Consider the following 27,039-nt stretch of genomic DNA (forward strand, 5'->3'; position numbering starts at 1 on the left):
AATAAATAAACAAATCCATATTTTTAAAAGTAAAAAAAAAAAAAAAAAACAAAACTGTGTGCTAAAGAAAAATGGCTAGGCCAGTGCAAAGCCTCTTAGACTGAGGGTCACAACACCTCATGGGCTAAGTAAGGGGATACAGAGGTGATGGAAAACTTAACCCAGTAAAAGGTGTGCAAAGGCTCCATAATTAATCAAGACTCCAAAACCAAATGCCTAATACATTGAGGGGGTTTGGGTCTTGCTTTCCCAGGTTGCATTGCATAGCTTTACCACAGTCTTGGCTTTGAATACACAGCTCACAAAATCTGCCCTGTGCAAGTGCCGTGTAAGACCAATGAATACTGCCTCAGACACTTCAACTTCAGTTTGGGGCTATTGTGTGTTACAAACTGTAGTGTTTTTACTCTAGGTACCAAGCTTTCAGCTCTACAGAGCAAAATGGTTTAATTACAGAAGACAAAGGCTTTTAATATTTGCCTTCCATTATTTCTCAGCACACACGAATTGAATTAGTATATCTTTGGATTGTATTGCATAAGAAAGATAAGAACTTCCCTCTTATTATTGTGAAAATTTGTCTTAATCTTTAATCAGGTAAAAATAATGTCTAACAAAGAAATTTTTTTTTCAAAGAAATTTCTTTATGAGGTTTGCCAACAGTGAATGTCTGATTTGCATACTTTATATACCGGTATACTTTGTGTCCCACAAAGATTTATCAATGAAGGGGGTTGCTCGTGGGAAGTGTTTAAGGGCCAGCCTGGGTTTGTGAGCGGCTCTCCAGGGCTCAGTGCCTGAGTATGTCTGGGAACTTGGTAGACTGCATCCTATTGTAATAGCAGGATGGTCTGGGTAGATTGGTCCCAGGTTAGAAAAGTCTCACAGTTCTTTGCGTGTTGACTCCAAAGTACAAAGGTCACAGTCTTGTAGATCCAGTTCTTATCAGTGGGACAGGGAGTGCTAGCTGTGGCTCCGTATCTGGGGCACAGCTGGGGTCACAGCCCAGAGTTGGACCTGAGGACTCTGAATCTGGTCTCTTCTGTGTAAGGATTTTGTCAGCAACGTAAAGGCAGGTTTATCAAATTTATAAATGACACAAAAACTGAGGTGGAAGACTAATATGTCAGATAATAAAATCAAGATTCCTAAAACTCCTGACAGGAGTAATCGGCCTCTGACTAACAAGATCAATTCTGACAGGATTACACTTGAAGTCTGTAGCATGCTTGGGTAGAGCTACCAGTGCCTGCCTGCCACGGAAACAGCTCTCTCATCTTGGGAACCTAGGAAAGTCTGAGGTTTTTCCAGACGTTAATTTTAAGTTAATTAGGCTCTAAATGCAATCAACAGCTGCTCAGCTGCCCTGAGGTGATCCTGTCTCCCCTTTTACTGGAGGGACAGGCCCTTCTTCCATCCCATCCCTTTCTTTCATCTGCCCTCAACCTGTAAGGGCTCCAGTCCCAGCTGCCCTCTTCCTTTCTAGCTTTCGCTGACCTGCTCTACAGACTCACTTGGTTGTCCTGCAAGTCCTCTCTCCCTACCTCAGGTTTCTCATACTCTATGGCCAGGGACTAGTGGTCTGTCTTGCTGTTTGGACACAGGGTTCTTGGAGGGCAGGGACTGGATCTGCCTTATCAGGTGTTGTATTCTGAGCAGAGACATTGTGTCAGGCACTTGGAACAAGCTGGTTGGTGCCACAATTCTTCTTAGATCTCAGAGCAGTAATGGAAGACAGTGAGAAAAGAAGTGTGCATGTACCCATAGCTGTCTCTCCAGAGCTCCCCCCGGCAGGAGGCAGTTTATCTAACCCCCCTCCTGCCAGGACTGGTGCTCTTACTATCTCAGCGGGGCAGAGGACACTGAGGCCTCCTGCAAAGTCTATGAGAGAGCTGGCCTCAGGAAGGCTCTCTAAGGCTGTGACCTACTCTCTGCTTTAGCAGCTCTCCAGTCTGGGTGTAGAGACTGTTTTAGCTTGTGGCCTTTGTAGACTTTGTGTCTGTTAGTGGAGTCCTTGTCTGCTCCCTCTATTCATGTGGTCGGGTCAACAGCTGACCCTTCACGGACTCTCCTTAAAACAGCACCAGTCAAATTGATGGCGAGCAGACTTCTTGAGGAAGGATGATGATGGAAGGATTCTTTCGATCAGAAGTTAGACGGCCTGATTTAAGTCATTGTCACCACTTGCTGGTGATATGGTCACAGTCCAAACACAACCCCCCCCTGTCCTGAAATGCAGTTAGTTAGTCTCCAGTTTCATAAGGTGCTTCTCATAGGCACCTTCTTGACAAGAGATGGCTTCTTTGGGGGAATCTCACTGGATCGCTTGTTTTCATGCTTGTTAGAACTCCGTTGTCCAGCCAAGGATGCAGTAGCTCAATTGGTACAATGCTTGCTTAGCATACACAAAGTCCTAGGTTTAACCCCAGCACCACATAAAAGAGGCATGGTAGCATATACCTCCAATCCTCGTACCTCGAAGGCAGAGGCAAGAGGATCAGGCATTCAGGGTCATCCTTGAGTATGCAGGGCATTTGACTGACTCACCATCTCTGTGTAGTGTATGTTGTCTACCAAACTTTCCCTAATCGTAAGATTTTGGGTCAGAGAGAAAGGAGGGACTCAAATCAACAAGTTCTCTGGACCTTATGACTATGTAGGAGGATTCTTAGAGTCTTTGCCGCTGTTTCCAGCTGTTGTAGAGGTTCTGGTGTGCATGTGTGTGTAGGTGTATAAATGCACACATGTGAACTCGTATGTGCACACAAGAGTGCGTCAAGGTGTAATTCACAGTTTTTAGTTTTCTTCCATAACCACAAATGGTTGCAGAGCATTTATTGAGGTACCCGCATGAGTGTAGGTGAGTTTTCATTGTTAAATGACAGAGTGAGATGAGCCATTCACACAGACCTAGCTGGTCCTCAGAGAACACAGAGGATGACACCCTTGCCCTTACAGAATTCCTCTTCTAACCTGGTGAGAAAGACATTTAGGCAAATGTACCCAGTTAACCCATGGATGTCAGCACATGGTCAGAGACATTCGAAGTGAGAAGGAGAGGGAGGGCTGGTATGGGCAAGGAGTGTGCCAATTTAATACAGGAGTGTCAAAGCAAACCTGGCAGATAAATGCTGTTTGCCTGGAGCCATGAGGAAGTGAAGTGCAAACGGGACAGGGATCTGGTGGTGGGGAAAGTGTTCCAGGTACAGTCCAGGTGGGAGGAGCAATAATGAAAAATTCCTGGCAGAGGAACCTGCCACGCAAGTTAGGACTCTGGGGGGCTGTGTGGCTGGAGTCTGAAGAGAGTGGCAGCTTCTGGACAAGAGAACTCAAGTTTTGTACCTATCCATCTCCTATGCCTTTAATTCTCACTATCAAGTCCTTGGAGGCAAGGACCACTTCCCAGCTGAGATGCAAATGGACCCTAGACACTGGGATGGGACAGGAGGCAGGCCATCCCCTAGATCTAGAAAGGGACTTTAATTTGTTATCCTGTTGCCTTTGGCTGAGACCTGTATTTTATTTCCTGCTTCTAGTCTTATGATAGAAACCGAGACTGTGGGGACTCTTTATAGCTGCAGTAGCATACTCATACTGTCACTTTGAAGTCTGTGCCTTCCCCTTAGACTGGAGGTTCTTCTGGATCTCAGTGCCTGGCATGACCTTCAGGTCCAAAAATGCTGACTGAACTCTGCATTCTTTCAGAGGTTGAGCCTCTGATAGAGGGAAAGAGAAGGCCCTTGTCTCCCTTTCTAGTCTTGCTATGTGATGATCTCTAAGATGGAGGGGCATACTTCTATATCAGGCTGGAATGCCGTCTGCTGGCAGAGCTCACAACAAATGGGACCTCCCTCAGAAGGGGAGCAGCCTCTATACAGAATGATTCATAGGCAGAACTAAACACACATACACACACACACACACACACACACACACACACACACACACACACACACAATGCTGGGTACTGTATTTTTCTTCTTTGAAAGGTAAGAGATCCATTGTTACTGGTGCATTGAGGAAGGAAATAAATGAGGCAAAGATCAAGTCAAAGAGAAAATTCCAATAAAAGAAGACAAGGAAAGTGAAAAGAATGAAGAGGCATGCCTCACTGGTCTCTTTGGTTACAGGAGGACCTGTAAGGAGGCTTCTTGGCAAGGTGTGCCACCCCGGCTGTCCTGGATTGGGAATCCCAGGTTAATTGGTCCAGGGTAAGGCAGGGTGAGAGTGAGCCTGATCAGTAGCCAGTGACTCCAGGCATCCTGCCCTGCTGTTCTCCGTCCCTGGAACTCATCAAATGATGCCCCGTGTACAGGCCACCCAAACAGCTCTCCCCTTTTATGGAGAGGCTAGGTTTTACGTAGGCTGGTTGACATAGACCTCTAGATCGTGTCACACCTAGTGGCCAGGTTGACACCAAAAAACTCTTCTGGTTCTCTCATGCTCACCACAGAGCTGACAGGTGTTTGTCAGCAGTGCTGTATGAGGCCAGTCCCATCAGGAAGTAGTTTTCTTTCCATTTCTGTCATTTTAAGTTTTCTTGCTTCTTCTGAAATGCTCCTTTGAGAGACATAAAGCTTGAACCCACTATCCCTCTCATTCTGTCTCTGCCTTCTTCTCAATAGTGGAGCCTATTTGCTGTTATGGACTTGGGCTCTGAAGTCTGAGAATCTCCATGTGACCATCTGTAAAATGGGCTTAATACTAATCCACAGTTCATAGCAGTTGAGAGACTGAAAAGGCATATGGATTTGAAGTATCCAGAATACTGTGCGATATTTAGATAGAAGCGATTACAAATAATATTGTTTTGATACCTTATTAGTATAGGAAGGAGGATGGCCCTTCAGGTCTGAGTTGTTAGCAAACAACCTTGGGGATATACTGGGGAGGTCAGGATGTTTATTCTGACTAGACAGGGAGAAAGTCCTCTCTGGAGGCCAGGTTACTGTGGGTTCCCAAGTAGGGCAGGTCCAAGAAACTTGGTAGCTTTGGAACAAGGTTCACAAAAACATTTATGTGTTACGTCCCCTACCTGACTGGAAGGCAGCTTGCCAGAGATGGTTCGGGAAAGGGGTCCAGGCTCACGACAGAGCTGAGTCCTGGATCACTGGAGGACTCACAAAGTATCTGCAGGCTTCTCTTTCACTGTCTCCATTACATAAAAATTTTCCATGCAAGTAATTGCAGAATGGGGTAACAAGGAGATAATAGGGGGAGGTAATTGTGGATAAATCAGCTTGATTACACTCTTTCCCCAAACTTGATTACCTAAATTCGCAATGCTGTACAAAAATCCTAGAAACCAATTAAGGCCTTCCAATAAGGACTGCGGATTCTGGGGAAATCTCTCCTAAGTCCAGCAGGTCTGACAAGTGGGGAACGTCGAGAACAACGCTGTTGCTTCTGGGCGTTGTACTTCTGGATGAGCGAGGGAGTGGTGCCGTGGTACTTACAGCAAGGTAATTAGCATCCGGATGGGAAGGGGACTCCTCCATGGACTTGGCATGTAGTATGTTAGCCGCCCCTCTGGTGTTTCACACTGGGTTTTCTGACTGGCAGCCAACCTAGGGAGAGAACTCTAGAGACCTGCTCCTTGTTCTGGTAGGATTACCATGTTCGTGTTTGGGGCCCATTTTGAAAGTTTAATAGGAAGCCTTTGGGTCCACAGCTAAAGGCCCAAAGACAGTTGGAGATCCAATCCAAGAGGACAGTGGGAACCTAGGGATTCCTAGAGGACACACCCCCCTTGTAAGCTTTAATTTTTTTCAAGGCCTACTTTTAATGATGGCTCTTAAATGCTTTAACCTCCCTTCTAGCCTACCACCCACCAGAGGTAGCGGAAAAGGAAGGATACAGGGGAAGTGGGCCTGTTTAGAAATGGTTCTTTGGAGCAAATCCTATCTGCGTTGTCAGGAAATCCACAGTTCAGTTCACAGGTCTGCAGTGGCCGCTCGAGCCACTCAGCAGTCCAGATCAGTAGTGTCAGGATCGCAACAGAGGAAGCACCACCTAGCAGGAACAGTCAGGCCTCAGCCAAATCAGGAGGGACCAACAGGAACAGCAGGAGAAGTTCTCTGCTGTGTGTCTCTGATCGAAGTGAAGATCAGCGTGAAGATGCGAGACCAGGCTTTGCCCTTAATATGTTGTTATAATTCAAGTGTGAGTATGGGTTTTTCAGAACCACAATGTCCATTTCACCCATCCAAGAATAACAGCATGGACAGGTGGGTGGCTTTCAAGCAGAAACAAGGTAGCCACAGGGTTAGTCAGGGCAAGTTGGCTGCCTGAGCTTGGGTCTGCATTCCCATATTGCCTGGGGTGTTCTGGTCACCCCATTGTGTCCACCCGCCCCATGGTTTCAAGCTGTTACATTCGCCTCTTCTGCTCTTCAATACATTTCCAAGACCCAGTTTGCTTCTGTTAGTTTAATGCTATAGGTAGGTCAGTAAGTCTCCTTGGAGCCTCAGTTTTTCTCTCAGGAAAATGGAGATAACTGCACAGTTTTCACTTGTGAGGAGAGACTGAGGTAAGGTGTCAGGGGTGCCTGGCAGAGCAGATGATCATTGGACCCCGCCCCCACCCCTCATCGCCCCCTCTCATGCTTTTCTCCTTCTAGATGTCTCTGCTGAGATCTCATTTACTGCAGGAATAAAGAGGAGTGTGGACTGATTAATTTATCAAACCTGGTTCTCGGAGCTCAGTGGGCTGCTTGTTGTTCCTTACCTGGGACAGGGAAGTCACTTGCCGTGTGGCCCTCACAATCAGGAAGTGGAGAACAGTGAATGCCGGTGCTCAGCTGGTGCTCTGTTCTGTCTGGGACTCCAGGCTGGAGAGGTGTCTCCCACATCCAAGATGAGCCTTTCTTCTCCAGATAAACTTTCCTGGAAACACCCTCAGAGACTGGCCCAGAACTGTTTCCATGGTAATGTTTCCCTGTCAGGTTGAAAAACAGGATTAACTACCACAGAAGCCCACCTGCCTACCCTTAAGCACGCTCCATATAAGAGCAGAGTCCCCCAACTCAAATGGGGCTGACATCTACCTTGTGTACAGCAGGGCAACCGCTTCTGTTGAGGTAGAGGGGTGTAGACCCAAGGTAACCAGGGTTCTTTAACAAAAGCCAGAAGTTCAGGCTTTGATGTAAAAACTCTCAGTCTTTAGATATTGGCCACAAATCGCATTTTTTATAACACTGAGAAGCATAAACCCAATCTAGCAGCAGGCTGTATCCAGGCTGCTAGCCAGCAGCCTCCAACTAAAGCTGACTCAGGAGAGGACTGCTTCTTTAAGGAGACAGCTATCGTGGTCTCGTTTCTTAAGGCACTGATTCAACAAATGTTTTCTGACCACCTACAATGTGCTGGGCATTGTACCAAAAGCCAGTAGTGCAGCCATAATCAAAAGCAGGTCATGGGCTGGAGAGATGGTCCCAAGGTTCCCAGCACCCAAATGGAGGCTCACACCTATCTGTAACTCCAGTTCCAAGGGAGTTCAAGGGATCTGATTCTTTTCTTCTTGTTCCATAGGTACAAGGTATGCATGTGCTATACATACAGGCAAACACTTATACACATAAGATAGTGATAAACCAATCTTCAAAAGCTGGTTAAAAACTCCATGTTGCCTCTTTGGAACTACTGTTTTCCCCCCATGTCTCTGAATCTTTGCAGCAATGACAATGGCTTTGTGATTTCCTATCCTCTTTGGAAGATTTCCAGTGAGCAGTTTAACCTCATCCATAGAGTCCATTTGTGTCAACAGGCAGCCACTGTTGAGCCCTGACTCAGGCTCTGGGTCACAGATACCAGCAAAGTGAAGTCTCCAGGTGTGCTCCGTCAAGGTTCTCAGGCCCATAGCTCCTTTCACATCACACTGAGGAGTTGAGTTTGCGTGAGGGTGACTATAAAAACATTCAGTGATGCTTGATGTGAACACTTTGGGGGGCGGGGTGTGAGGGACAAGTATGAGGTCTCCTTTGCTACTTAAAAGCTACAAGTGTGAATGTTTCTCAGGTAGAGGAGTTGGTTCACAGGGCTTATGGCCCACTTGCTTGTTATCAACCCTGTGGCTCTGCCCCACCCTCCCATGGGACTGTGAGCTGTCTCCCAGGCCTGAACCCTCTGCTCTGTAGGTGTTCCATTTTCTGTATTTACCAGCCCATCCAAAAACCATGCTAGGAGAAGACAGCCTTAAACCTCTGGGTGGGAGAAGTGTTAAGTGTAGAGAGATGCTAAAGCTGAGGGCATGATGGTGTTGATTTCAGGGTCCTTGGGAGAGGTGTTGGGTAGCAGTATGAAGACGTAATTCCCCTACACTGCTGACCAATGGTCTCAGGAGAATTCAAGTTACAGTGGAGCGAACTCTCAGTTAAGCTGCCCAGTTCCCTGAACCACGGATGGTGCACTCTGGCTGGTATTTTAATTAAAACAGGTTCAGAACCCCCTTCAAATGGTTTCATTTTCACTGTGTTCCCGTGACTGCTGAATGGAGTTCTGTCTTTCTTAGAGTTCTGTCTTGTGCAGTGGCCTTTCCTGGGATCATGCTGTAGCCTGGTTCAAGGTATTCTTGTAGGGTGTCTCAGGGTGTTTTAAAGTCTGTCTGAAGTCTTAAAGATCACCACTTGATATAGGAATGTACACTTCGGTCAGAGTTATTAGAGACTGAGGTCTCATGGAAGGAAATACATAGTTTTCTCCCTTGCCTGTTCCCTGTTAGGTCTTTCTTTGGTGTGATTCTGATCTCCTGGGCTTCATGCACAGCCAGGTGTTTAAACACCCTCCCTCACTGGGAAGCCTGTCTACTTCAGAGGGGACCGATGCCTGGGAGGTCTCTTGGTACTGGCCCTGCTGTGGGAGGAAACCCAGCTTGCATCTGCTGGGCTGAGCCAGCTCTGGGAAACTGATGCTACAGGTTTCTGAATCTTGTAAACCCATTGGCCTGGATGTGCCACCAGTCATCTGCCACCAGGTGGCACATGTTGCCAGCCCCTCCTCACTCTGGGTTGTTTGGCTGCTCCTTCAGGGCACCCACACAGATACCAAGCCCTGGGGGAAACACTCATATAAAGGCCAGATGTCCATGTCAGGCCTCTTCTTCAGTGGCTCTCCACATTGTATTTTGAAACAGGGCCTCTTACTCTTCTTGAAACTCACTGATTTTGTCTAGACTGGTTGGGCAGTAAGCCCTGGGGAATCCTCCTGTCTCTGCCTCCCTGGTTCTGAGATTTTAAGCTTGGTTAACCATGCTCATTGGTTTGTTGTTGTTGTTGTTGTTGTTGTTGTTGTTGTTGTTGTTGTTTTTGTTTTTGGTGTGGGTTCTGGAGGTCAAATTCAGGTCCCCATCCTTACACAGCAAGCACTTTCTAGGCAGAATCTGGATTGTTTAAGGTGACTCATTTTACAGTTGGTCCTGCATCTTTCCGGTTCCAGTCTTCTGGTCTTCTCTTCCTGCCATCTTTCTCCTTTTTGGTTTTTCTTTTTCCTTTTGTTTATGTTTCTTTGAATTATCATATCATACTGAAATGCAATTGGAACTAAATATTTCCCAAGAGGAAGCTGTTGCCTTGACAGATATAAACACTTTTTGTAGTATCTCTGTGGGCCTGAGCAAAACCATCCTATGAATCATTGTTGAATAGTTCTAGTGGCACACTACTGTGACTCTAGCACTTGGAGGTAGAAACAGGAGAGCCAGGGGTTCAAAGTCATCTTTCATATATACCATGCTTGAGATCGTCTTTGGAATATGATCCCTGTCTCATTAAACAAACAAACAAACAAACAAACAAACAAACAAAAAACCCTAGCCAAACAGTAACAAAAACTCATTGTGGGAAATTTCTCACACCCTCTACCAGCAATGAGCCCATTCACTTACTCTTTTCCCTTCTCCCCTGTGTCATGTGGAATCTTTTATAGCAAACCCCAGACAGCACCATTTCATAGGTAAACACTTTACTACCTAACTTTAATGAGTAAGAACTTCAAAAACAAAGCCGACTAGTTAACAAAACCAACAAACCTCCCTGGTACTCCTTGTACCCGCTGATGCTAACAGTAGTGGGATGTTTGTGATTTTCCAGCAATTAGTATTGAAAGTACAGTGGTTGATTCCCTTTCCTGGGTCCTGTCAACTGTGCTAAGCGCCTGTTACCCTGCAGTGGGCTTCCTGCTCATTTTATAGACAAGGAGGAGGGAGGGTTATCAGATGAGAAGAGCCAGTGAAGACCCAAGAAGACCCTCCTGTACCAGCCTTTGCATTCTGAGCTCATGAAGACCAGGAGTTTTGTTTGGATCTATGCCAAGGGCTCATTTCCCACCTTCTGTTGTATTCTCCCAAGGGGAAGCAACCTGCATGGAAATGTTTACAATGGCTTTGATCTGGGTGCTTGGACTTCTTGGCATTTTTTACAGTTTCCATACACTCTGCAAGCTCAGCTTACACTCATGCTTGGAACTCTGCAAGCACATGCAAGTGGGTGATGCTGCTTCTGTGAAACACAAGGCAATTGCAATATGCAATTGACAAAATCCCAGAGAACGGGAGCATGGGCTGAGCAGGGTGGCCCAGTGCTGAGCCAAGTCCACTCTGCCTCTAATCACCCTAACTCTCGTGGTGAGTGGAAGCACTGCTTCTATTTACAGGACTTGGGGGATGAGAGGGTAAGCCACTTGCCCAAAGTCACGTGGATAGTGAGTGGCAAGAAGAGTGTGCAAGTTCTCAGTTTCAGAGGCCCAGTTCTGCCATCTTCCTTAGCATGTCTCATCTTCTCCGCAGCTCTCCTACCCACTCATTTCTTTCTTTTGAGTTAGAGACCTACAATGCAGGCCAGGCTAGCCTCAATCTCGAAATCTTCCTGCCTCAACCTCTCCAGTATTTGGATCACAGATGTGTGCCATCATGCCCACCACTCACCCTCGGCCTCTGAGATGCCGTTCCTAGGCTTTCCTGAGCCAATGTTTTTCTTCTGAAGCATTTCAGGCTTCCAGAACAATGGAAGAGTAGGATGATCCCCACGTGTTCCAGTTAGAGTTGGCAGTTGTCAATATTCGTCACACGTTAAACACCTCACACCTGGGTGTTTATTTTTCTGAACACCTGCAGATGAATAACTGACACTTCTGCTCCTGAGTGCCCTGAAAGTTTTGAGTGCTTCTGCAAAGGGAGGGGTCTTCCACAGGCCCCTGTCCACACTGCAGTGAAGGACACCGGTCCTTCCTTTGTCAATAACGTCCAGTGCAGTCTCCCATCCCTTGGTTTTCTCCAGTCATCCTCAAGTTCAGGTCTACAATTTTTAAATTTAATTTTATTTTTTACTTATTTACTTTGTATCCCGCTGATTGCCACCTCCCTATCACCCCCTCTAACAATCCTTCCCCCACCCCACCCCGTCTAAGCATACCTGTTGTGTTATACTTGTGGAGGTGTTCTGTTTTGTTTTAGTTTTTAGTCTATGGTCACTGAGCTCTGAGCTATTTCTTCTACTTTCTTCCTGTGATCATCTCATTGTTCCTTGTCTGGTTTGGTTTTGTCCTGTTGGGTCTAAATTCTTGGTGAGGTTTGGGGTTTAAGGGCCTGGGGAAAATGTTCTATGGGAATGCTATATTAGTACCAAAACTGTTCTGACAAAACGAGCCTAAGGGTGGCAGGATATATCTTAGCTCATGCTCTGAGGGGCTGCAGCACATCCTGTGGGAAAGACATGGAGGTGGGTGTGGGTGTGTATAGCACCTAGCCACGGTGTGTCAACAAGACATGGAGGTAGGTGTGTAAAGCACCTAGCCACGGTGTGTCTACGGTCAGCAAGCAGAGAGAGAGGAAAGCAGCAGCTTCTCTTCTATCCTACTCTTGCTTTTTATTTAGCTCTGGACTCTAGCCCATGGATGCGGCTGCCTATATTCAGGGTATGTCTTCTCTCTGCAGTTAAACCTCTCTGAAAACTCCTTTAGATACACCCGTAGTCATGACTCCTAGAGATTCCAAGTCCAGTCAGGTTGACAGTGACAGTGCCATGAATATACTTCATTTCACATTGAGTTGGAGGTGCAAAAAGAACAGTCCTCGGGGCCACTATCAGTGACCACAGAGGGAATGTACATCAGTGAGCTTCCAGGATCTGAAGAAGAGTTACACTAGGAGAGTCATTCACTCACACAGCTTGTTTCTGGTCCATTCTCTTCTGGTCCCTCCATCTTGCACATCTAAGAGCTAGACAGATGAACAGCATCTCCTGGCTTAGACCACATAGCCTTCCACTAGCCTACTTCTTACTGCATCCTATGCCGGAGTGCTCAGAACAGATTTGTGGGTACATGTGTTACTTGTACATTATCCACCCAGTATGGGAGGAGGGATTCCTAATGTAGGGATTTAGAGAGTTGGGGGAGCGAATTCTGACCTCAGGTTTTGAGAAGAACCATGGGAGATGTGTAACTCTGGACAGAGTTTATGTATCCAGGAAGAGGGCAGTGCATGCTGTGAAAGGGCACCCAACAACAGTGTCAACAGGCAGGGACTGGGTCATATTCCCAGAGGAGAGCTGAATATAGACTGATGGGGAACTATGACTCGATATTCAGGAATAAGCAGGAACTATCTGGCTCCTGATGATCTCTCTCTCTCTCTCTCTCTCTCTCTCTCTCTCTCTCTGTCCAAGAGACATTATTCCTGGAAGCAGAGTAGGTGACAGATTTGTGATTAGGGTTTCTAAAATCCTTCTGGTGTCAAGTGTTGTGCTCAGACCAGCCGTTAAGTCTTGGTTGTACTTTCCACTGTCCAAATGTCACACCCATGAGTGGACTCGTTTCATATACATGCCAACTATCTGAGGTAGGTCCTGCTCTCAGAATCATGTTACAGATGAGATAAATAAGGCCGGAGAGATGAGGAGCTCGGGGTCACATGGATGATTGGAGAAAAATGGATATACAAGGCAGCCACTCGTCCCCAGAATCTGTAGCCTCAGCTAAACAGGGCATGTGTAGAGCGAGGGGTGGGGTGTCTGTCCCAGCTTTGCTACTAGTGCCACTTTCATCTGTGAAGTCACTGTCCATACTCCTGTTGGGAAGTTGATCTCAGAACAAAAGGAAAAGGTGACACCTGGGCTGGTACTCATCTGGTCTAGAGCAGATGGCATTGACACAGTTCTAATCCACACCTGGGTGAGGGCAGGCTATCTGACTAAATCACCTGCTTCAAGAGAAGCCACTTTCTGAGTGACAAGCCGGAAGGCATTGGTGGAAATGATTGCTTGAGTCTTGATTTGTCCTTCTAGTGTTCTCAACCTGTGGATCACAATCCCGTTGGTAAACCTCTGTCTCCAAAAACATTCACATCATAACAATAGCAAAATGACAGTTAATATGTAGCAATGAAAATAACTCTGTGGTTGGGAGTCACCATACATGAGGAACTGTATAGCATTAGGAAGGTTGAGAACCACTGCTCTAGATCCTTCCTGTACTTCTAGATCTTTCTCCCCATCCCCAGTAAACACAGAAACTGCCCTCTGCAGGAACCTGTCCTGCCAGTCACACTGAGTGAGGCTGGAGACCAGTGTACAGGAGACATAGGGAGGGATAAGACCCTGACTTCCTTAGGCTTGCAATTATGCCTCAAGGAAGAGGGGGTACTGATAAGCTGAGCCGTGTGGACTGTCAGTGAAATGGCTCAGTGAACACAGTCACTCACCAAGTCAGCCTGATGATGACCTGAGAGCATCAACTCCTGGATTGTCCTCTGACCTCTGACCTCACACCATGGCATTCATGTTCTAACAACAACAATGCCTACAACAATAATAAATATTTATAAAAACATAAAATATAAATTATTATTGTTATCATTATTATTAATATTGTAGTTGTAGAGTAGTAGTAACAACCCATTTACCCATTTTTAAAATCTGCATGGAGCCAGACAGGCATTCTATGTCTTGAAGCTTCAGTGTACTTGGTTCTGAACTGAACAGTCAGTTCTCACCCAGAGGTCGTTTTGAGGACTACTGAAGTTACTTAGGAAAAGGCTAAGTGCAGTGCTTGGCACAGGACAGTGCCCAGTGTGCTGATTAGTTCTGCTTGTGATTCTAATTGGTACCTTTGTTTGAATCTGGGGGTCTCCAAGGATTCAGACTCAAAGGAAGGCCCATCTGGAGTCTGGCTGCTGGTTTACTGGCACAGTGATAACCCATCAATATGTTCTCTGCACAACTGCCTTCCACCCCTTGTTCCCAGGACTAACAAAGACTCTGATAGGCCTGCTCTCAGCAGGTGTGGAGCTGCCAGGCTCTTCACAGGGCCACATTTGATATCTGTTTGTAAGGCCTACTGGAGAGCAAGAGTCAATTGTGCAATTAGGAAACAGGCTTCGGTGTTGGCTCTCACCTGTGAAGCCCTTTTAGTACACATTGGTCTTTCCCTTATAGATCTCAAGGTATGAAAACAGAGTTCCAGGACACTCTTGGCTCATTAAGTGGCCAAAGTCAAGTGGTGGCTGTTACCAATTCTTCTGTCTGAGTCCCTTTCCAGCACACAGTCACACTGTGTTCAGGAGGACCTTAAAAAAGGAGGCCAGTCTCAAACCCAGTCATTCTCCCATGGGAATCGCTGCTGCTCACACTGGGAACTTTAGGACTCCAGCCAGACCCTAACATTTATTGCTGTGAAGAAAACATTCACAGTGGCCCTGGAAGGTATGGTCTCCTGAGAGTGAGTGGGGGGGAATGTTGAAGTGGAAATTTCTGGTTTCTTAACAACTCAATTGTGTTCACATGATGTTTTTCTGGAAGCTGTCTTGTAAAAGGGCATGTGATGTTTAGAAAGAATATAAATGGAACCTCACAAACAATGAGAGGATGCTCTTGCAGTGCTAGTCATGCAACAAACACTTGGCTTCTTCACTGGTCTTCACTGGTCTTTGCTGGTTCTTGCTGGTCTTCACTTCATAGACAGAAAGACACTAAAGAGCTTCTCATGGTATCCTGGCTGATTCTAGGTGCTTCAGCTGACTTGTGCCGATTCGGTGGAGCCTTGAAGTTTCTGTTGGATGGAGCGGCCACGACTAACTTGTGTTTAGTATTTACTGTTGAACTGGACTGCTAGTATCTTGAAAATGAAGAAGGGAATTACCCCCAAGGAACTACATCTAAACAGGTCCACACCCCCCCTTTCCTATTAACCTTCTTTCTCCCCTACCCCTGTTTAGTGGGCTAGAAGGGAGGTTGAAACATTTAAGAACCCTAAGTAAAATAGGTTTTAAAAACTCTAAGCCTACAGGATGTGAAATCTCAGAAAAGGCTAAATGACTCTTGTCATGGTACCCAACAGGCAAGTGCTGAGTCAGAGATTTGGACCAAGTCAATGATCTGGCAAGTTCATATTTCTACATAATTGGAGCAGAAATTAATAGTGGGGAGAGGGATGGAGAAATTCCTTTTAAATGTATTTTTACTATGCCTAAGCATCCACTTTTCTTGAGAGTGGACAAACATTCGAAAATCTGTGTTTATTAGCTGACAGGGAGAGGAGAGCTTTGAAAATTTGTGTTTAAAGAGACATTAGTACTCCTTGGCCTAGAACATGCTATTTCTAAGTTCTACTTGTGATTTATTGAAATGGGCTGTTATTCTGGTTCCCAGATTTGGGCTGATCTGTTGTCATACTCAATGAAATATCCCTGGAGGATCAGAGAATGGCCCTGGATTGTGTGCTGAAGTGGGGTTGTGAATAGATGTGAGATTGTGAGGTTAGGGACCCAACTTGTGCCCGTCTAGACTCTGGCCTCATCTGGGATCCTCTACAGGAGGCCAACCTGTTAAAGAGTGTAAGGAACCCACAGTGGTGGTATGTATCCCCCAGAATTTCACCTGCTGCTTGGAGGATAGTCAGGTAACCCAAGGAAGAAGGCAGGAGAAAGGCGGGTGAAGATCCACCCAGAGGAAAAGGTGTTCGGTTTCTGTTTGGTTTGGCATTGGCCTCATGCCTCTCTGCCTTAGGATTTTGCTTGTTTCTCCTTTGTTGTCATTAGCTCTTCTGTCTCTTTTCTATCTCAGTAAATGTTATCAGATTCTCTTTGCATCTTAAAACATTGCATGCTTCCCTCTCACTTAAATCAGCCTTGATGTATGTGCCTGCATTTGGATCTGTGCATCCTGTATTTACGTGTATAAGTGCATTATGTGTGTGTGAGAGATGTACTTATGGGAAATTTAAACAAACACTCTATGCATGAACCATGCATGAATCAAGGAGAGAATTTCTGAGCATAAGATTAAGATCATGTTTGTAAAAACATGTTTTGTGTATTTTCTGTGTTCTTCAATTGTCATGAGAAACTAGGAAAACCATTTTCCTTTGCCAAGAGGTAAGTAGAGCATGTATAGGCTCAGAGGACAGTGCCTCTCAGGCGTAGGTATGCTTCAGTTTTTGCCCAGCAAGTCACTTGATTTTTGACAGTCACAGTTTTCGTGAGAGAAAATGATACATTTGCAGTTATTTTAGCCTTTAATTTTTTTTACATCCACACAGTTTTTTTTCTTTTTCCAATTTTTTATTAGGTATTTTCTTCATTTACATTTCAAATGATATCCTGAAAGTCCCCTATACCCTCCCCCCCCCCTGCTTCCCTACCTACCTACTCCCACTTCTTGGCCCTGGTGTTCCCCTGTACTGAAGCATATAAAGTTTGCAAGACCAAGGGGCCTCTCTTCCCAATGATGGCCGACCAGGCCATCTTCTGCTACATATGGAAATAGATACATGAGCTCTGGGGGTACTGGTTAGTTCATATTGTTGTTCCACCTATAGGGTTGCAGACCCCTTCAGCTCCTTGGGTACTTTCTCTAGCTCCTCCACTGGGGGCCCTGTGTTCCATCCAATAGCTGACTGTGAGCATCCACTTCTGTGTTTGCCAGGTACCAGCATATAGCCTCACAAGAGACAGCTATATCAGGGTCCTTTCAGCAAAAATCTTACGTATTTTAGCCTTTAGTTATATCTGCTTACTTTTGTAGCAGTAGTAGAACCATCTTGACTTGTAAACAGAGGTCGACAATAGTTAATAGCTTATGCATGCTTACAGTGAAGGAAGACTTCATTACCTGAAGGTTAGATTGATACTCATTACTGACCCTGGGCTTATTGGGGACAATAAACATAATGTTGCAACTTTATCTAACCAGTCTCATTGTATAACACTGTGTTGTTGGAAGTGATGAGTAACCGACCCCGTGACCTGCTGGACTTCTGCATTTCCTTCTGGTACAGAATTTTTCCCTTTCTGCTCATTTTTTTTTTCATCAGACTTAAGGAAGCTTTAGAAATCTTACTCTAGCATAAAGATTAATGTGGTGCACAGTGAAGAATCTAGGCATTGGTCCATGCCATCTGTGTGCCGCCGAGGCCCCTGTGCTATAAACACGCTTACTTCACATCTCTGTTCCAACTGAGCCAGGGAAGTGGCATTCAAAATGGAGGCCCCAGGTCCCATCCTTTGTCTGGTGGCTGGCCCTGGCAGAGCTTTGGGGAATTAAGGTGTTGTCATCTGCATCATATTTATTGGAAATAAAAGTAAACTAAATAATTTTATGCAGCTGTCAGGGGTCAAAGAGTTGCCCCCACATTCTTCATCCTTTTCTTGCAAATCTAAGGATGTGGTCACCATGCTGGCCGGGTATAAATTGATACTCAGACAATGCTGATGCGGCTAGAGCCATTTTCCTTCATGTAGAATGACCCATATTGTTGAGTCTTTGAGTATCCAGTGTTGATTTTTATATTTTCTCCATTTTTATCACAAGTGGGGTTGTTCGAGGCTTTAAGGAATGAGTGTAATTAGACGTGAGCATGACCTTCCAGACGGCCACAGTGGAGAACTTCGGTGGTATCCCTCTTCTCTTCCACCCTCCATGGGAGGGCCTCTTTGGCCACTTTTTCTTTCCATTCTCAGAGAAGACAGAGACTGTGGTCACTAAGGAGGGCTAGTCAATAGCCTTCCAATTTTATTGTTTATTTTGATGCTTAGCAGGTGTGTTGGAGGGCATGCTGGTTTTATAATTAAAAGGACATGAGATTTCTTCTAAAATAATCTGAGGGGCTTCAAAGGGGATTTTATCAACGGAAACATAATAATACAAATTAGCCGACCTGGTTCTCAAATGGCCAGAATCAGGAGGCTCTGGTTTTTACTGAGAACATCGTCTCAACACATAGCAAGCACACTAATCCCCTGAGATTTGCTAAGTGAAGGCTCAGGTTGCAGGTCTGAAGTTGAGACAGACTCCCCGGGTCATGATCCCTTAGTGCTCATGGTTTAATCTACAGATGAACATCATGCCACCATCAGGAAAGAAGCTTGCTAGAAACACCAGCTTCCAGGCATTCTTGTTCCTAGATCTGTAATCACAAGGCTCTCGAGTGTTTCCTGGACACATTAATGTATGGGGTCCTATGACCCAACACACTACACTGTTGGATGTCCTCAGTGTGGAGTGTGCCCTGGTACATCAGTAACTAGAGATAGTACCTCACAGCTCCACACCTCATTGTGTGTGTGTGTGCACACGCGTGCACATGTTATTGTATATGCAGGTACATTTTGTGTGTGCAGGTGCATGTGGGGGCCAAAGGATCGCTCTGTCTTTCCTCAGACTTCAGTTGTTTTCAGATGACAATCAACCTTGGCTATTAATTATTATTTCTTGAGACAGAGCCTGCCACTGTCCTGGAACATTCTAGGTAGGCTAAGATGGAGGGTCGGTGAGCTCCAGGGATCCTCCTGTCTCTGCCTTCCGCAGTGGTGAGATTATGGACGCTCACTCCTGTGCCTTGCTTTTTTATGTAGGATACAGGGATCAAAATCTGGTCTCCATGGTTGTGCTGTTAGCATCTCCCTGACTGGATGATCTCCCCAGGCCCAGAACAGAACCAGACTTTCTACTTCTTGCTTTATAGCCTACTCCCAAGGATTTGTCCAGGGCTCCGTGTGCCCTCCCCTGGAAGCTCTGTTAATGTCTCTAGTGTTTTCTATCCTCTACATGCCCTCTTCTGACCCCATTTGCTTTTATAAGCCCTGGGTCCTCTGAGCAGCTGCCTTCCTGTCTGGTTTCTCTGAGGCAGACGCCAGTGGCTGGAGAAGGGACATCTATCTTTCTTAGCACTATTGGTCCCAGGGGATATGATTTGCCTGATAGATGTGGGGTTTTTGCTACAGCCACTCCGGGTACAGTAAAGGATTGTCAAAAGTCTCAGTATTTGCAGCATTTTAGAAAAATTGCACCTGACCTTTAGGACGTAAAAGTTTTAGACCAGGGACATAACTTGAGTAAAGTGTTTAACACAAAGGCATGAGGACATGTGTTTAAGCCCAGCATCCTCTTAAAAAGAAGGGCACAGTGACATACATGAGTGATCCCCGTGCTAGAGAAGCAGAACAGGTGAATCCCCAGAACTTGCTGCAGGTAGTCTAGCCTAGTGGGCATTCCAAGTCTCATTGACCCCCGTGTCAAAAAACAAGGGGGCAACATATGAGGAACAATATGGGAGGTTAGTTGACCTCTGGCCTCCACTAACACGCATGCATGTATACATTAACACCACCATAGGCAGGAGATAGAGAGATGCAGAGACAGATGTGTCTTGACTCCCAGTTCTTCCCCATGGCCTGCTTTGTGGGGAAGAAATGGGAGTCAAGGTTTTGGGGTCTCTGACAGTGGGCTGTGTACCACTACAGTTAGTGTCACCCTGTGGATACCAGATGGCGCTTCAGTGGTAGCTGAAGCCATATTCTTTACCATCTGCTTTTTTGTAGTCAAGACTTACTATATCTGTCAAGGGAAGGCATCTGTTTCCCTTCTCTGAAGAAGACTTTAAGATTCACCCGTAAGTGTGGTCAGACTGACTGCTTCATTAGTCTTCTCATTGTAACCGAATACTTGACTTAAAAATCCTTAAGGGATGAAGTGTCCTTTCTGGCTCATGGTTGGAGGATACAGTCCACCTTGGCAGGGAAGACAGAAGCATCTCTCTGAAGTGGTAGCTAAGGCTGTTCACTTATATTTGGGCAGATTGGGAAACTGAGCACAAGAAACAATGTGGACCTATAAATGTCATGTGACCCATTCCCTCCAGCTCCGTTCTACTTTCTAAAGGTTCCATAGCCTTCCAAAACGGCAGCGCCTCCTAGAAACCAAGTGTTCAAACACGAGTCCTTGGGAGTCATGAACATCCAAAGTATGCAGACGACATTATCCATTCTCAAGGCTGGATCAGGAGACGCCGTTTGCTTTGGTCTGCTTCTCTTGGGATACAGGATGAAATTCTCAGTACCTGGGGACTGGGGTGTGATGTGTCAGTCCTTCAGTTCAGCTCCAGTCAGGCTGCCGGCAGCAGGTGGCCATCTTGATAATGCCTAGTGCAGCACTATAGGCTCTATAGAAGGAGAGTGGCTAAGCAAGAGCTCTTCAGCAGGACCCACAAAATTTCCTGAGCCACAAAGTCATGAGCAAAATCAAAAATTTTAGGTTGATTTATAGAGTCATGGTGATCAGGATATTCTTGAAGGTTTAGCTATCACGAGCAGCTTATGTGGTGTAAAAATATCTTTTAGACAAACTTTATTGCATTTCATCTCATCTAAAATGCTTTTAAAATACCTGGAGGCAAGGATCAGGCTGTGACACAGTCAAAGAATATACTAAAAACTGGTGAAAACACACACTGGAGACTGGAGTGTGGTGGTAAGTGGAAAAAATACTATGTGTTCTATGCAGTTCACAAATCCTCCTCCCCTCCCCTCCCCTCCCCTCCCCTCCCCTCCCCTCCCCTCCCCTCCCCTCCCCTCCCCTTCCCTTCCCTTCCCATTCTTTTATTTATTTCTTCTCTTCTGTTTCCTTTTCCCTCTTTTTCTTTCTCTTTTCCTTTCTCATATAGAGCCCAGGCTAGCCTTCATTTGTTTGAACTCTAGCTTCTATTGGCTAAAAGCTGGGACTATAGGTGTGCACAACCACACAATGTTTATCTAGCACTGGGAATGGGACCTGGGGCCTCGTGCCTGCCAGGCAAGCATCTACCAACCAAGCTTCTTCCCCACCTCCATGTGTATTCTTTCAATTTAATTTCCATTCCAGATCTGTGAGATACGTTCACCTCACAAAAAGGAAACTGAGGCTCAGCGATATTAAGAAAAGCACTTTCTGTGCACCACACAGCCAGGGCTGGATTGAAACCCCAGGGTTGTCAATCAAGAAAATTAAGTCATCAAGTTTCTTGAAGTCAAGAATTCAGGTCCCTTAAGGGATTACTGGCGTCAGAGCTGGAGCCTGGGACCTGGAGAATGGTTTAAAATCCACACCCCCAGGTCCTATCCATACTGTTTATGGATACCATAACATACATCTGGCTAACAAGCCTCCAGAAGTTCTCACCCATCTCCAGCTGTGGCCTCTGATTTAGTTCCAAGCTGCCCCATTGCACCTGTGTACACTGCAGCCCCACAAAGGGCAGTGCTTTACTAAGTGGCATAGAGCAGCTTCATGGGAGGATCGTGCCACGGAGCAGTTCTCTGGTGCCCAGGGAAGTGCTCTTCAGATCCTTGCTTTGGAGAAAGTACACAGGGCCATAGCAGTTTTGCAGACCAGGTTCTTGACACACTTGGGATCCCATTCTACAATAGACACATTCTGGGCACAGGTTGGTGAGGGTTTGGCTGGTCTCTATGACAATTACTACCCTGGCAAATGTTTTCCAGGTGACTCTTTCATTTCAGGTGGAGGTGCTATTGTCACAGGGCTAAACAGATCTGTCAAAGACAGCTCTATTTATTTTTTATTTTTGAATTCCTAAGTACACAAATTCTTGGCATTTAAAACCCCACCGACAGTTAGATGTGAGGATGCAGAGAAGAGAGAATAGAAGGAAGGGCAGGAAGGCATATAGAAACAGGCATGGAGGATTATGGGTTCTTATAGATGCACATTAGAATTCACTGGGACGCTGGTCTGTTTGATGGTATTACTGTGAAGCTGCTCAGAGTGTATGTTAAGTTTGGCAGTATCAGGGCTTCCTAGTGGGGCCAGCTCTCCTAGGAGGCTCTCAGTCCACAGTCCTTGTATACTCACTGCTGAAAACGTGCATGAACGTGCAGACAGACTAAGGTCATATGACACCCAAGTTTAGGATACATAGTGAGGTTCCAAGGTGGACAGTTCTGCTAGAACCTCGCTCTTGGATGACTGTCCCTTTTTTGCCTAAAACAAGGAGAATTTCTGGATCCAGGACTAAAATAGGGGTGACTATGGGAAGACCCAAGTTTCTAGATCCTTTTGGCTCAGGATCAAAATTTCTCAGCCAGGCAGTGGAAGACTGGAACTTCTTGATGTTCCAGCTTCCAACAATTCATGCTTGAAACCATTCTGAATGAAATTTAGGTGGAGGCAGGGCTGGAAATGCTGGGCAAAGGCCGTTGGCTGAAGTCTGATTCATAATATTGCCTGTCTCCCAACCCCCATCACTTTTTTATTTAAGGCTTGCTTTTGGTTGTCCAACTAATGAAGAGCTAGCCCAGGCTGGGGATGTGCTAGATTACCATGGCAGGAGTAGTTCTCAGAGGGTAAAAAGACGAAGAGGGAAGATGCCTAGAGCTAGCCCATTAGCAGACTGAAAACATCCCGTCGCCTCACCTCATCCTTCCACTGCCCCCTAGTGGAGGTGAAGCAGCATCATGACCTCATCTGGACAATGGGAGGGAGGGCGGGGAAACATCCTGTCCCCTCGTTAGGTCCAGGGAACCTGCTGAGTCCACTCCTGTTTCAGATCTTTGTTCTCAGACACTGTGCTCACAGCCTGGCCGGGCCCTGGCCCCAAGTGAGCCGCTGTGTGATACTTGAGCTTTCAGCTCACGTTGGGAGCCTGGGTTCTTAGAGTCTTTGCAAAGCTGTTTCCTGGCTGTCTCCTTAGCCAGGGAATGAGTCCTTACTGCCATGGGTGACAGGATGCTAGAGTCTCTGTTGCTTTGTCTTTCTCTGGTTGGAACTGGCTGAGGCTCATCATCAGAGGCTCCTTGTTTCTCCCCTTCCCAGAAGTCGGGAAGACTCTTCTGGGGGCATGCAAACTATGGCTTCCCCTGGGAAGCCCTTTCCACGGCCCCTGAGTGCTCAGCTGTCATGTCCTTTTTCTCTGTTTTGTTTCAGTTTTACAGAATTTTTGGATCCATTCCAGAGAGTCATCCAGCCGGAAGAGATCTGGCTCTATAAAAATCCTTTGGTGCAGTCAGACAACATACCTACCCGCCTCATGTTTGTAAGTACCACGATTTGGTGGCCAGTGTGTCCACTAGCCCACCTACACACCAAATGGGCTTTGACCTTTGCTGTGCTAGGCTGAAGACAGTAGGCAACTTTAGAAAAAGAGGAAGGTAGCGCATCCAATTGAAACTCGCTTCCAGAGCATGACAGGCACCGATTGCTCACTTGAGAGACTGTGACTGTCCAACACTTCAGAAACAGAGCGGATTTGCCTACCTGACTTAAGTTGAATGTTTCCGCATAGTGACAGTGTAGTAAAGTCAGACTGGAAGCTAGTGACAAGAATTTACCGTCCCTTCTCCTTTCAGGATAAGCCTGAAAATTTCCAACTTGGGCAATACAGAGAGCTCTGCTAACCACTTGTCTGGTGATAAGATGACCCTTTGGTAGGCTGAGGTATGACTCATTAGGTAAAATGTTTTCCACCCAAGTGTAGAACTGGAGATCAAATCCCCTGTATCTATGTAAATGCTGAGTGGGTTTGATGACCAGTCTGTAATCCCAGCACGTGAAAGGCGAGTCTCAGCAAGTGTGCTTGCTAGACTAGCCAAATCACTATGTATGCGATAAGTTCAAGTGTGAGACCTTGACTCAATATGTAGGGTGGAGCACCATTGAAGAAGGCATTTGATTTCAACTAGTGACCTCTATACATGCTACATACACATGCCAAAAGGAATATATACATTTACACCATATACCCGGACATATACAAACAAACAAAGGACAGCCTACCCCATATCAAACACTAGATGTTATCTGCATCTCCTAGAACAAATGAGGAAACACCTAATCAAGTGACAGAGTGGGGTTACTCTTCCCTCCTCTTACCACACGGCAATTATAGCCTTTCCCTTTCCCTCCCTGTGTGCCAGTGCATATTAGAGACTACATTATATGGTCCTAGACTATGTCAGAGAGGAAGGGGTCATTACTATTCACGGCTTTCAGGGTCAGAAGTTCATCCCAGAGAGATGAAGGAATGACCCTGATGCCACAGTTAGTGGGTGACAGTGTATGATCTGGGTAACCAACTATGGAGCTCAACTGTCCTCCTTGAGACTTTCCTGGATGTTTGAGTCGGGAACTCCTTACTAGTGCTGTTATTCTTGGAGCATTGCCAGTGAGCAGCTCTGTAGCAGAGGAAGCCGTCACGTGCTGCCCCTTCACTAGGAACAATAACAAAACTTTCCTATGGGCTGCCTAGTGGATGGGAGGTGATTCCTTTTTGACCCACCATGACTGTTCCAGAACATTCACGACACACATTGGACTATTTGAAAGAAATGGTGTTATTTCACGGAGTAAAGTGTTTTAAGTAATGACAGTTGGAAAGATACCCATATCTGCAAATGAAGATGGCTGCTAACCTGCATGGACAGTCAGGTGTTAAGAAAATGGCTGCTACTTTGTGTGCACAGTCAGGTGTTATGAAAATGGATGCTACCCTGTGTGGACAGTGAGGTGTTATTATAGTTGCTTTCATAATTACTTTTCAGCTTGGAAAAAGAAAATAGGTTTCTGTAAATCTTAGAGAAAGTGAAATATTAAGGTCGGTTGGCAGTAGGGCATAACAAATACTCACGTATTACAATAAGATTCGTTTCCAATTCTATTCTAACTCAATAAATCCTAGATATGAACGAACTGGTATGTGGCTAATGTCTTCACAGCACAATTAGGGGAAAGCGTCTGTTTATCACTCAGACCCGTTCTTCCCAGGGCTTCACATTTCATGTGCAGTAAAAGGCAATTTGGAGATGAATGCTCATACAGGACACCAAGAGGAATTTGCAGCTCCGGCCTGGATTTATGAACAATGGATTGTTTTGAAGACTAAATGCAGACACCACAAGTGTTCTAGCTACAGACACAAGTGGGCTGAAACAATTTGCATATTGCCAGTGGTTGGAATGAGATGCAAAAAGGGCATCCAGCACCACACTTTCTGGAAGCTAGAAGTCGATTTGACTTCCTGGACTGGCTCACTCTCTAATCTTAAAATAAAACAAGCTCAACCTTTTCCTTAGTTAATAGTGGGTGATGAAGGACACTCTATCAGCTACAAATCCAGTGCAGCCCACAAGAGCAACAGGAGAGCAGAAACATCATTTAAAATACCCAAAACGCAAAGGTGGAAAATACTTTGTCATCCCATAATTAGATTTATTCTCCTAGACTTTATGAAGAGCTTAATAATATCTATTGTTTGTCAGCTTTGGGCCCTCAGATTTCCCAGTGTCTTCAGGAGAATTTTGACTAGAGAACATAGTCTCACTGATATCTAATCTAGGCCAGTCCCCTTGGAAGCTCAAATTCTACTCATTTGTTTAGTGTGTGTGTGTGTGTGTGTGTGTGTGTGTGTGTGTGTGTGTGTGTGTATGTGTGTGTGTGTGTATGCACACATGCACACATGCCGTGGCATGCTTGCCACAGTCAGAAAGCAACTTGGGAGCATTGCTTGGTTCTTTCCCTTATTCTATGTAGATTCCTGTGATGAAACTCAGGTAGTAGAGATTTGCATAGTGTGCCTCTATTGGCTTATCCACCTCACTGGCCTAAATTTTCTTCCGTATGGAAAATCTTGGGTCTTTTCGTAGGTTGGAATGTTCTTATCTGAAGGTGAATTTTCCTACTTTCTAACTGAAATGCTTTCTTAGGGAGCCTTGACCCAGGTGCTTCCTTATCCAGTAATTCATGGCCCCAAGTCATAAGTCATGAGTATGCATGCACGAGCTCGCATGTATGAGCATGCATGTATGAGCACACATGTATGAGCACACATGCATGTGTGTTTGTGTGTATCAAAACTCTTGGTCAAATGTAACCAGAAAAATAATATAGGTTTGGTGATTGAGTCAAGTGCAGTCAGAGTAGAATAAATAGTAATGACATCCTCAGAAAAGCCCCAACTCACACTTGACCTGCCTGTGACTCCTTCAGTGCAGGAGACAGGTTGGGTATGGTGGACTGTCCAACGCCAAGAGCTTCTTTTTTGCCAGGATGGATCTGTGTTCTTGTTGACCAGAAAGACAAGGATTCTTTTCAGAAGCACCGAGTCTTGACTTAGCATTTCCCCATTATTCACAAGCAGCCAGCCCATTGCCAGAGGCTGTGTTGTTATTCAAAGGAGGTCACCATCTCTTGCTGAGTGTGTATGTGGGATTATCAGAGCATGGCTAAACACCTGCTCTTGGTGTAGCTTTGTCAGCTGGTTATGGATGCTGCTCAGTGTACCCCCCATTAATGTTGTGTTGTGTATTCAGGGCATACTTCCAAAGAACATGTTGTAGCTAGGGAGACAATAAAGGCTGTGGAGACTAGGAAGTCAGGTCAGGTATGCAACATATCTGCAGAGACCCTGCGTATATACTCTGATATAAAATAGGGTCTGGAAAGGTCAGAGAGGAGATTCAGGTACACTTCTATGTTTTGTTTTGTTTTTTTTAAATCATCTTTACCATTGTCTTAGAGTTTTATTGCTGTGAAAAGACACCATGACCAAGACAACTCTTATAAAGGAAAACATTTGCTTGGAGCTGGCTTACCATTTCAGAGATATGTTCCACTATTATCATGGCAGAAAGCATGGTGTATGCAAGCAGACAGGGTGCTGAAGGAGTTGAGAGTTCTGCATCTTTATCCAAAGGCAGCAGGAGACTGTGTGCCACACTGGCCAGACTTCAACATATATGATATCTCAAAGCCCACCTCCACAGTGACACACTTCCTCTAACAAG

General features: G+C 45.6%; 1 protein-coding gene across 6 annotated transcripts in view; it reads left to right on the top strand.

Annotated features, from left to right (window-relative positions):
- Plpp4 (phospholipid phosphatase 4) overlaps window positions 1–27,039 on the top strand; it is a 135,023-nt gene that overhangs the window by 28,049 nt on the left and 79,935 nt on the right. For 4 of the 6 annotated variants that reach the window (XM_017322323.2, XM_017322324.2, XM_030242728.1 and 1 more), the window contains one exon: window positions 23,186–23,294. The exons of the other annotated variants lie outside the window; for them this stretch is intronic. In XM_017322323.2, coding sequence (XP_017177812.1) covers window positions 23,186–23,294 — 109 coding nt within the window. The remainder of the gene's footprint in view (window positions 1–23,185; window positions 23,295–27,039) is intronic. 6 annotated transcript variants of the gene reach the window in all.

Source organism: Mus musculus, chromosome 7 (genome assembly GCF_000001635.26).
Source record: "Mus musculus strain C57BL/6J chromosome 7, GRCm38.p6 C57BL/6J".
NCBI lineage: Eukaryota > Metazoa > Chordata > Mammalia > Rodentia > Muridae > Mus > Mus musculus.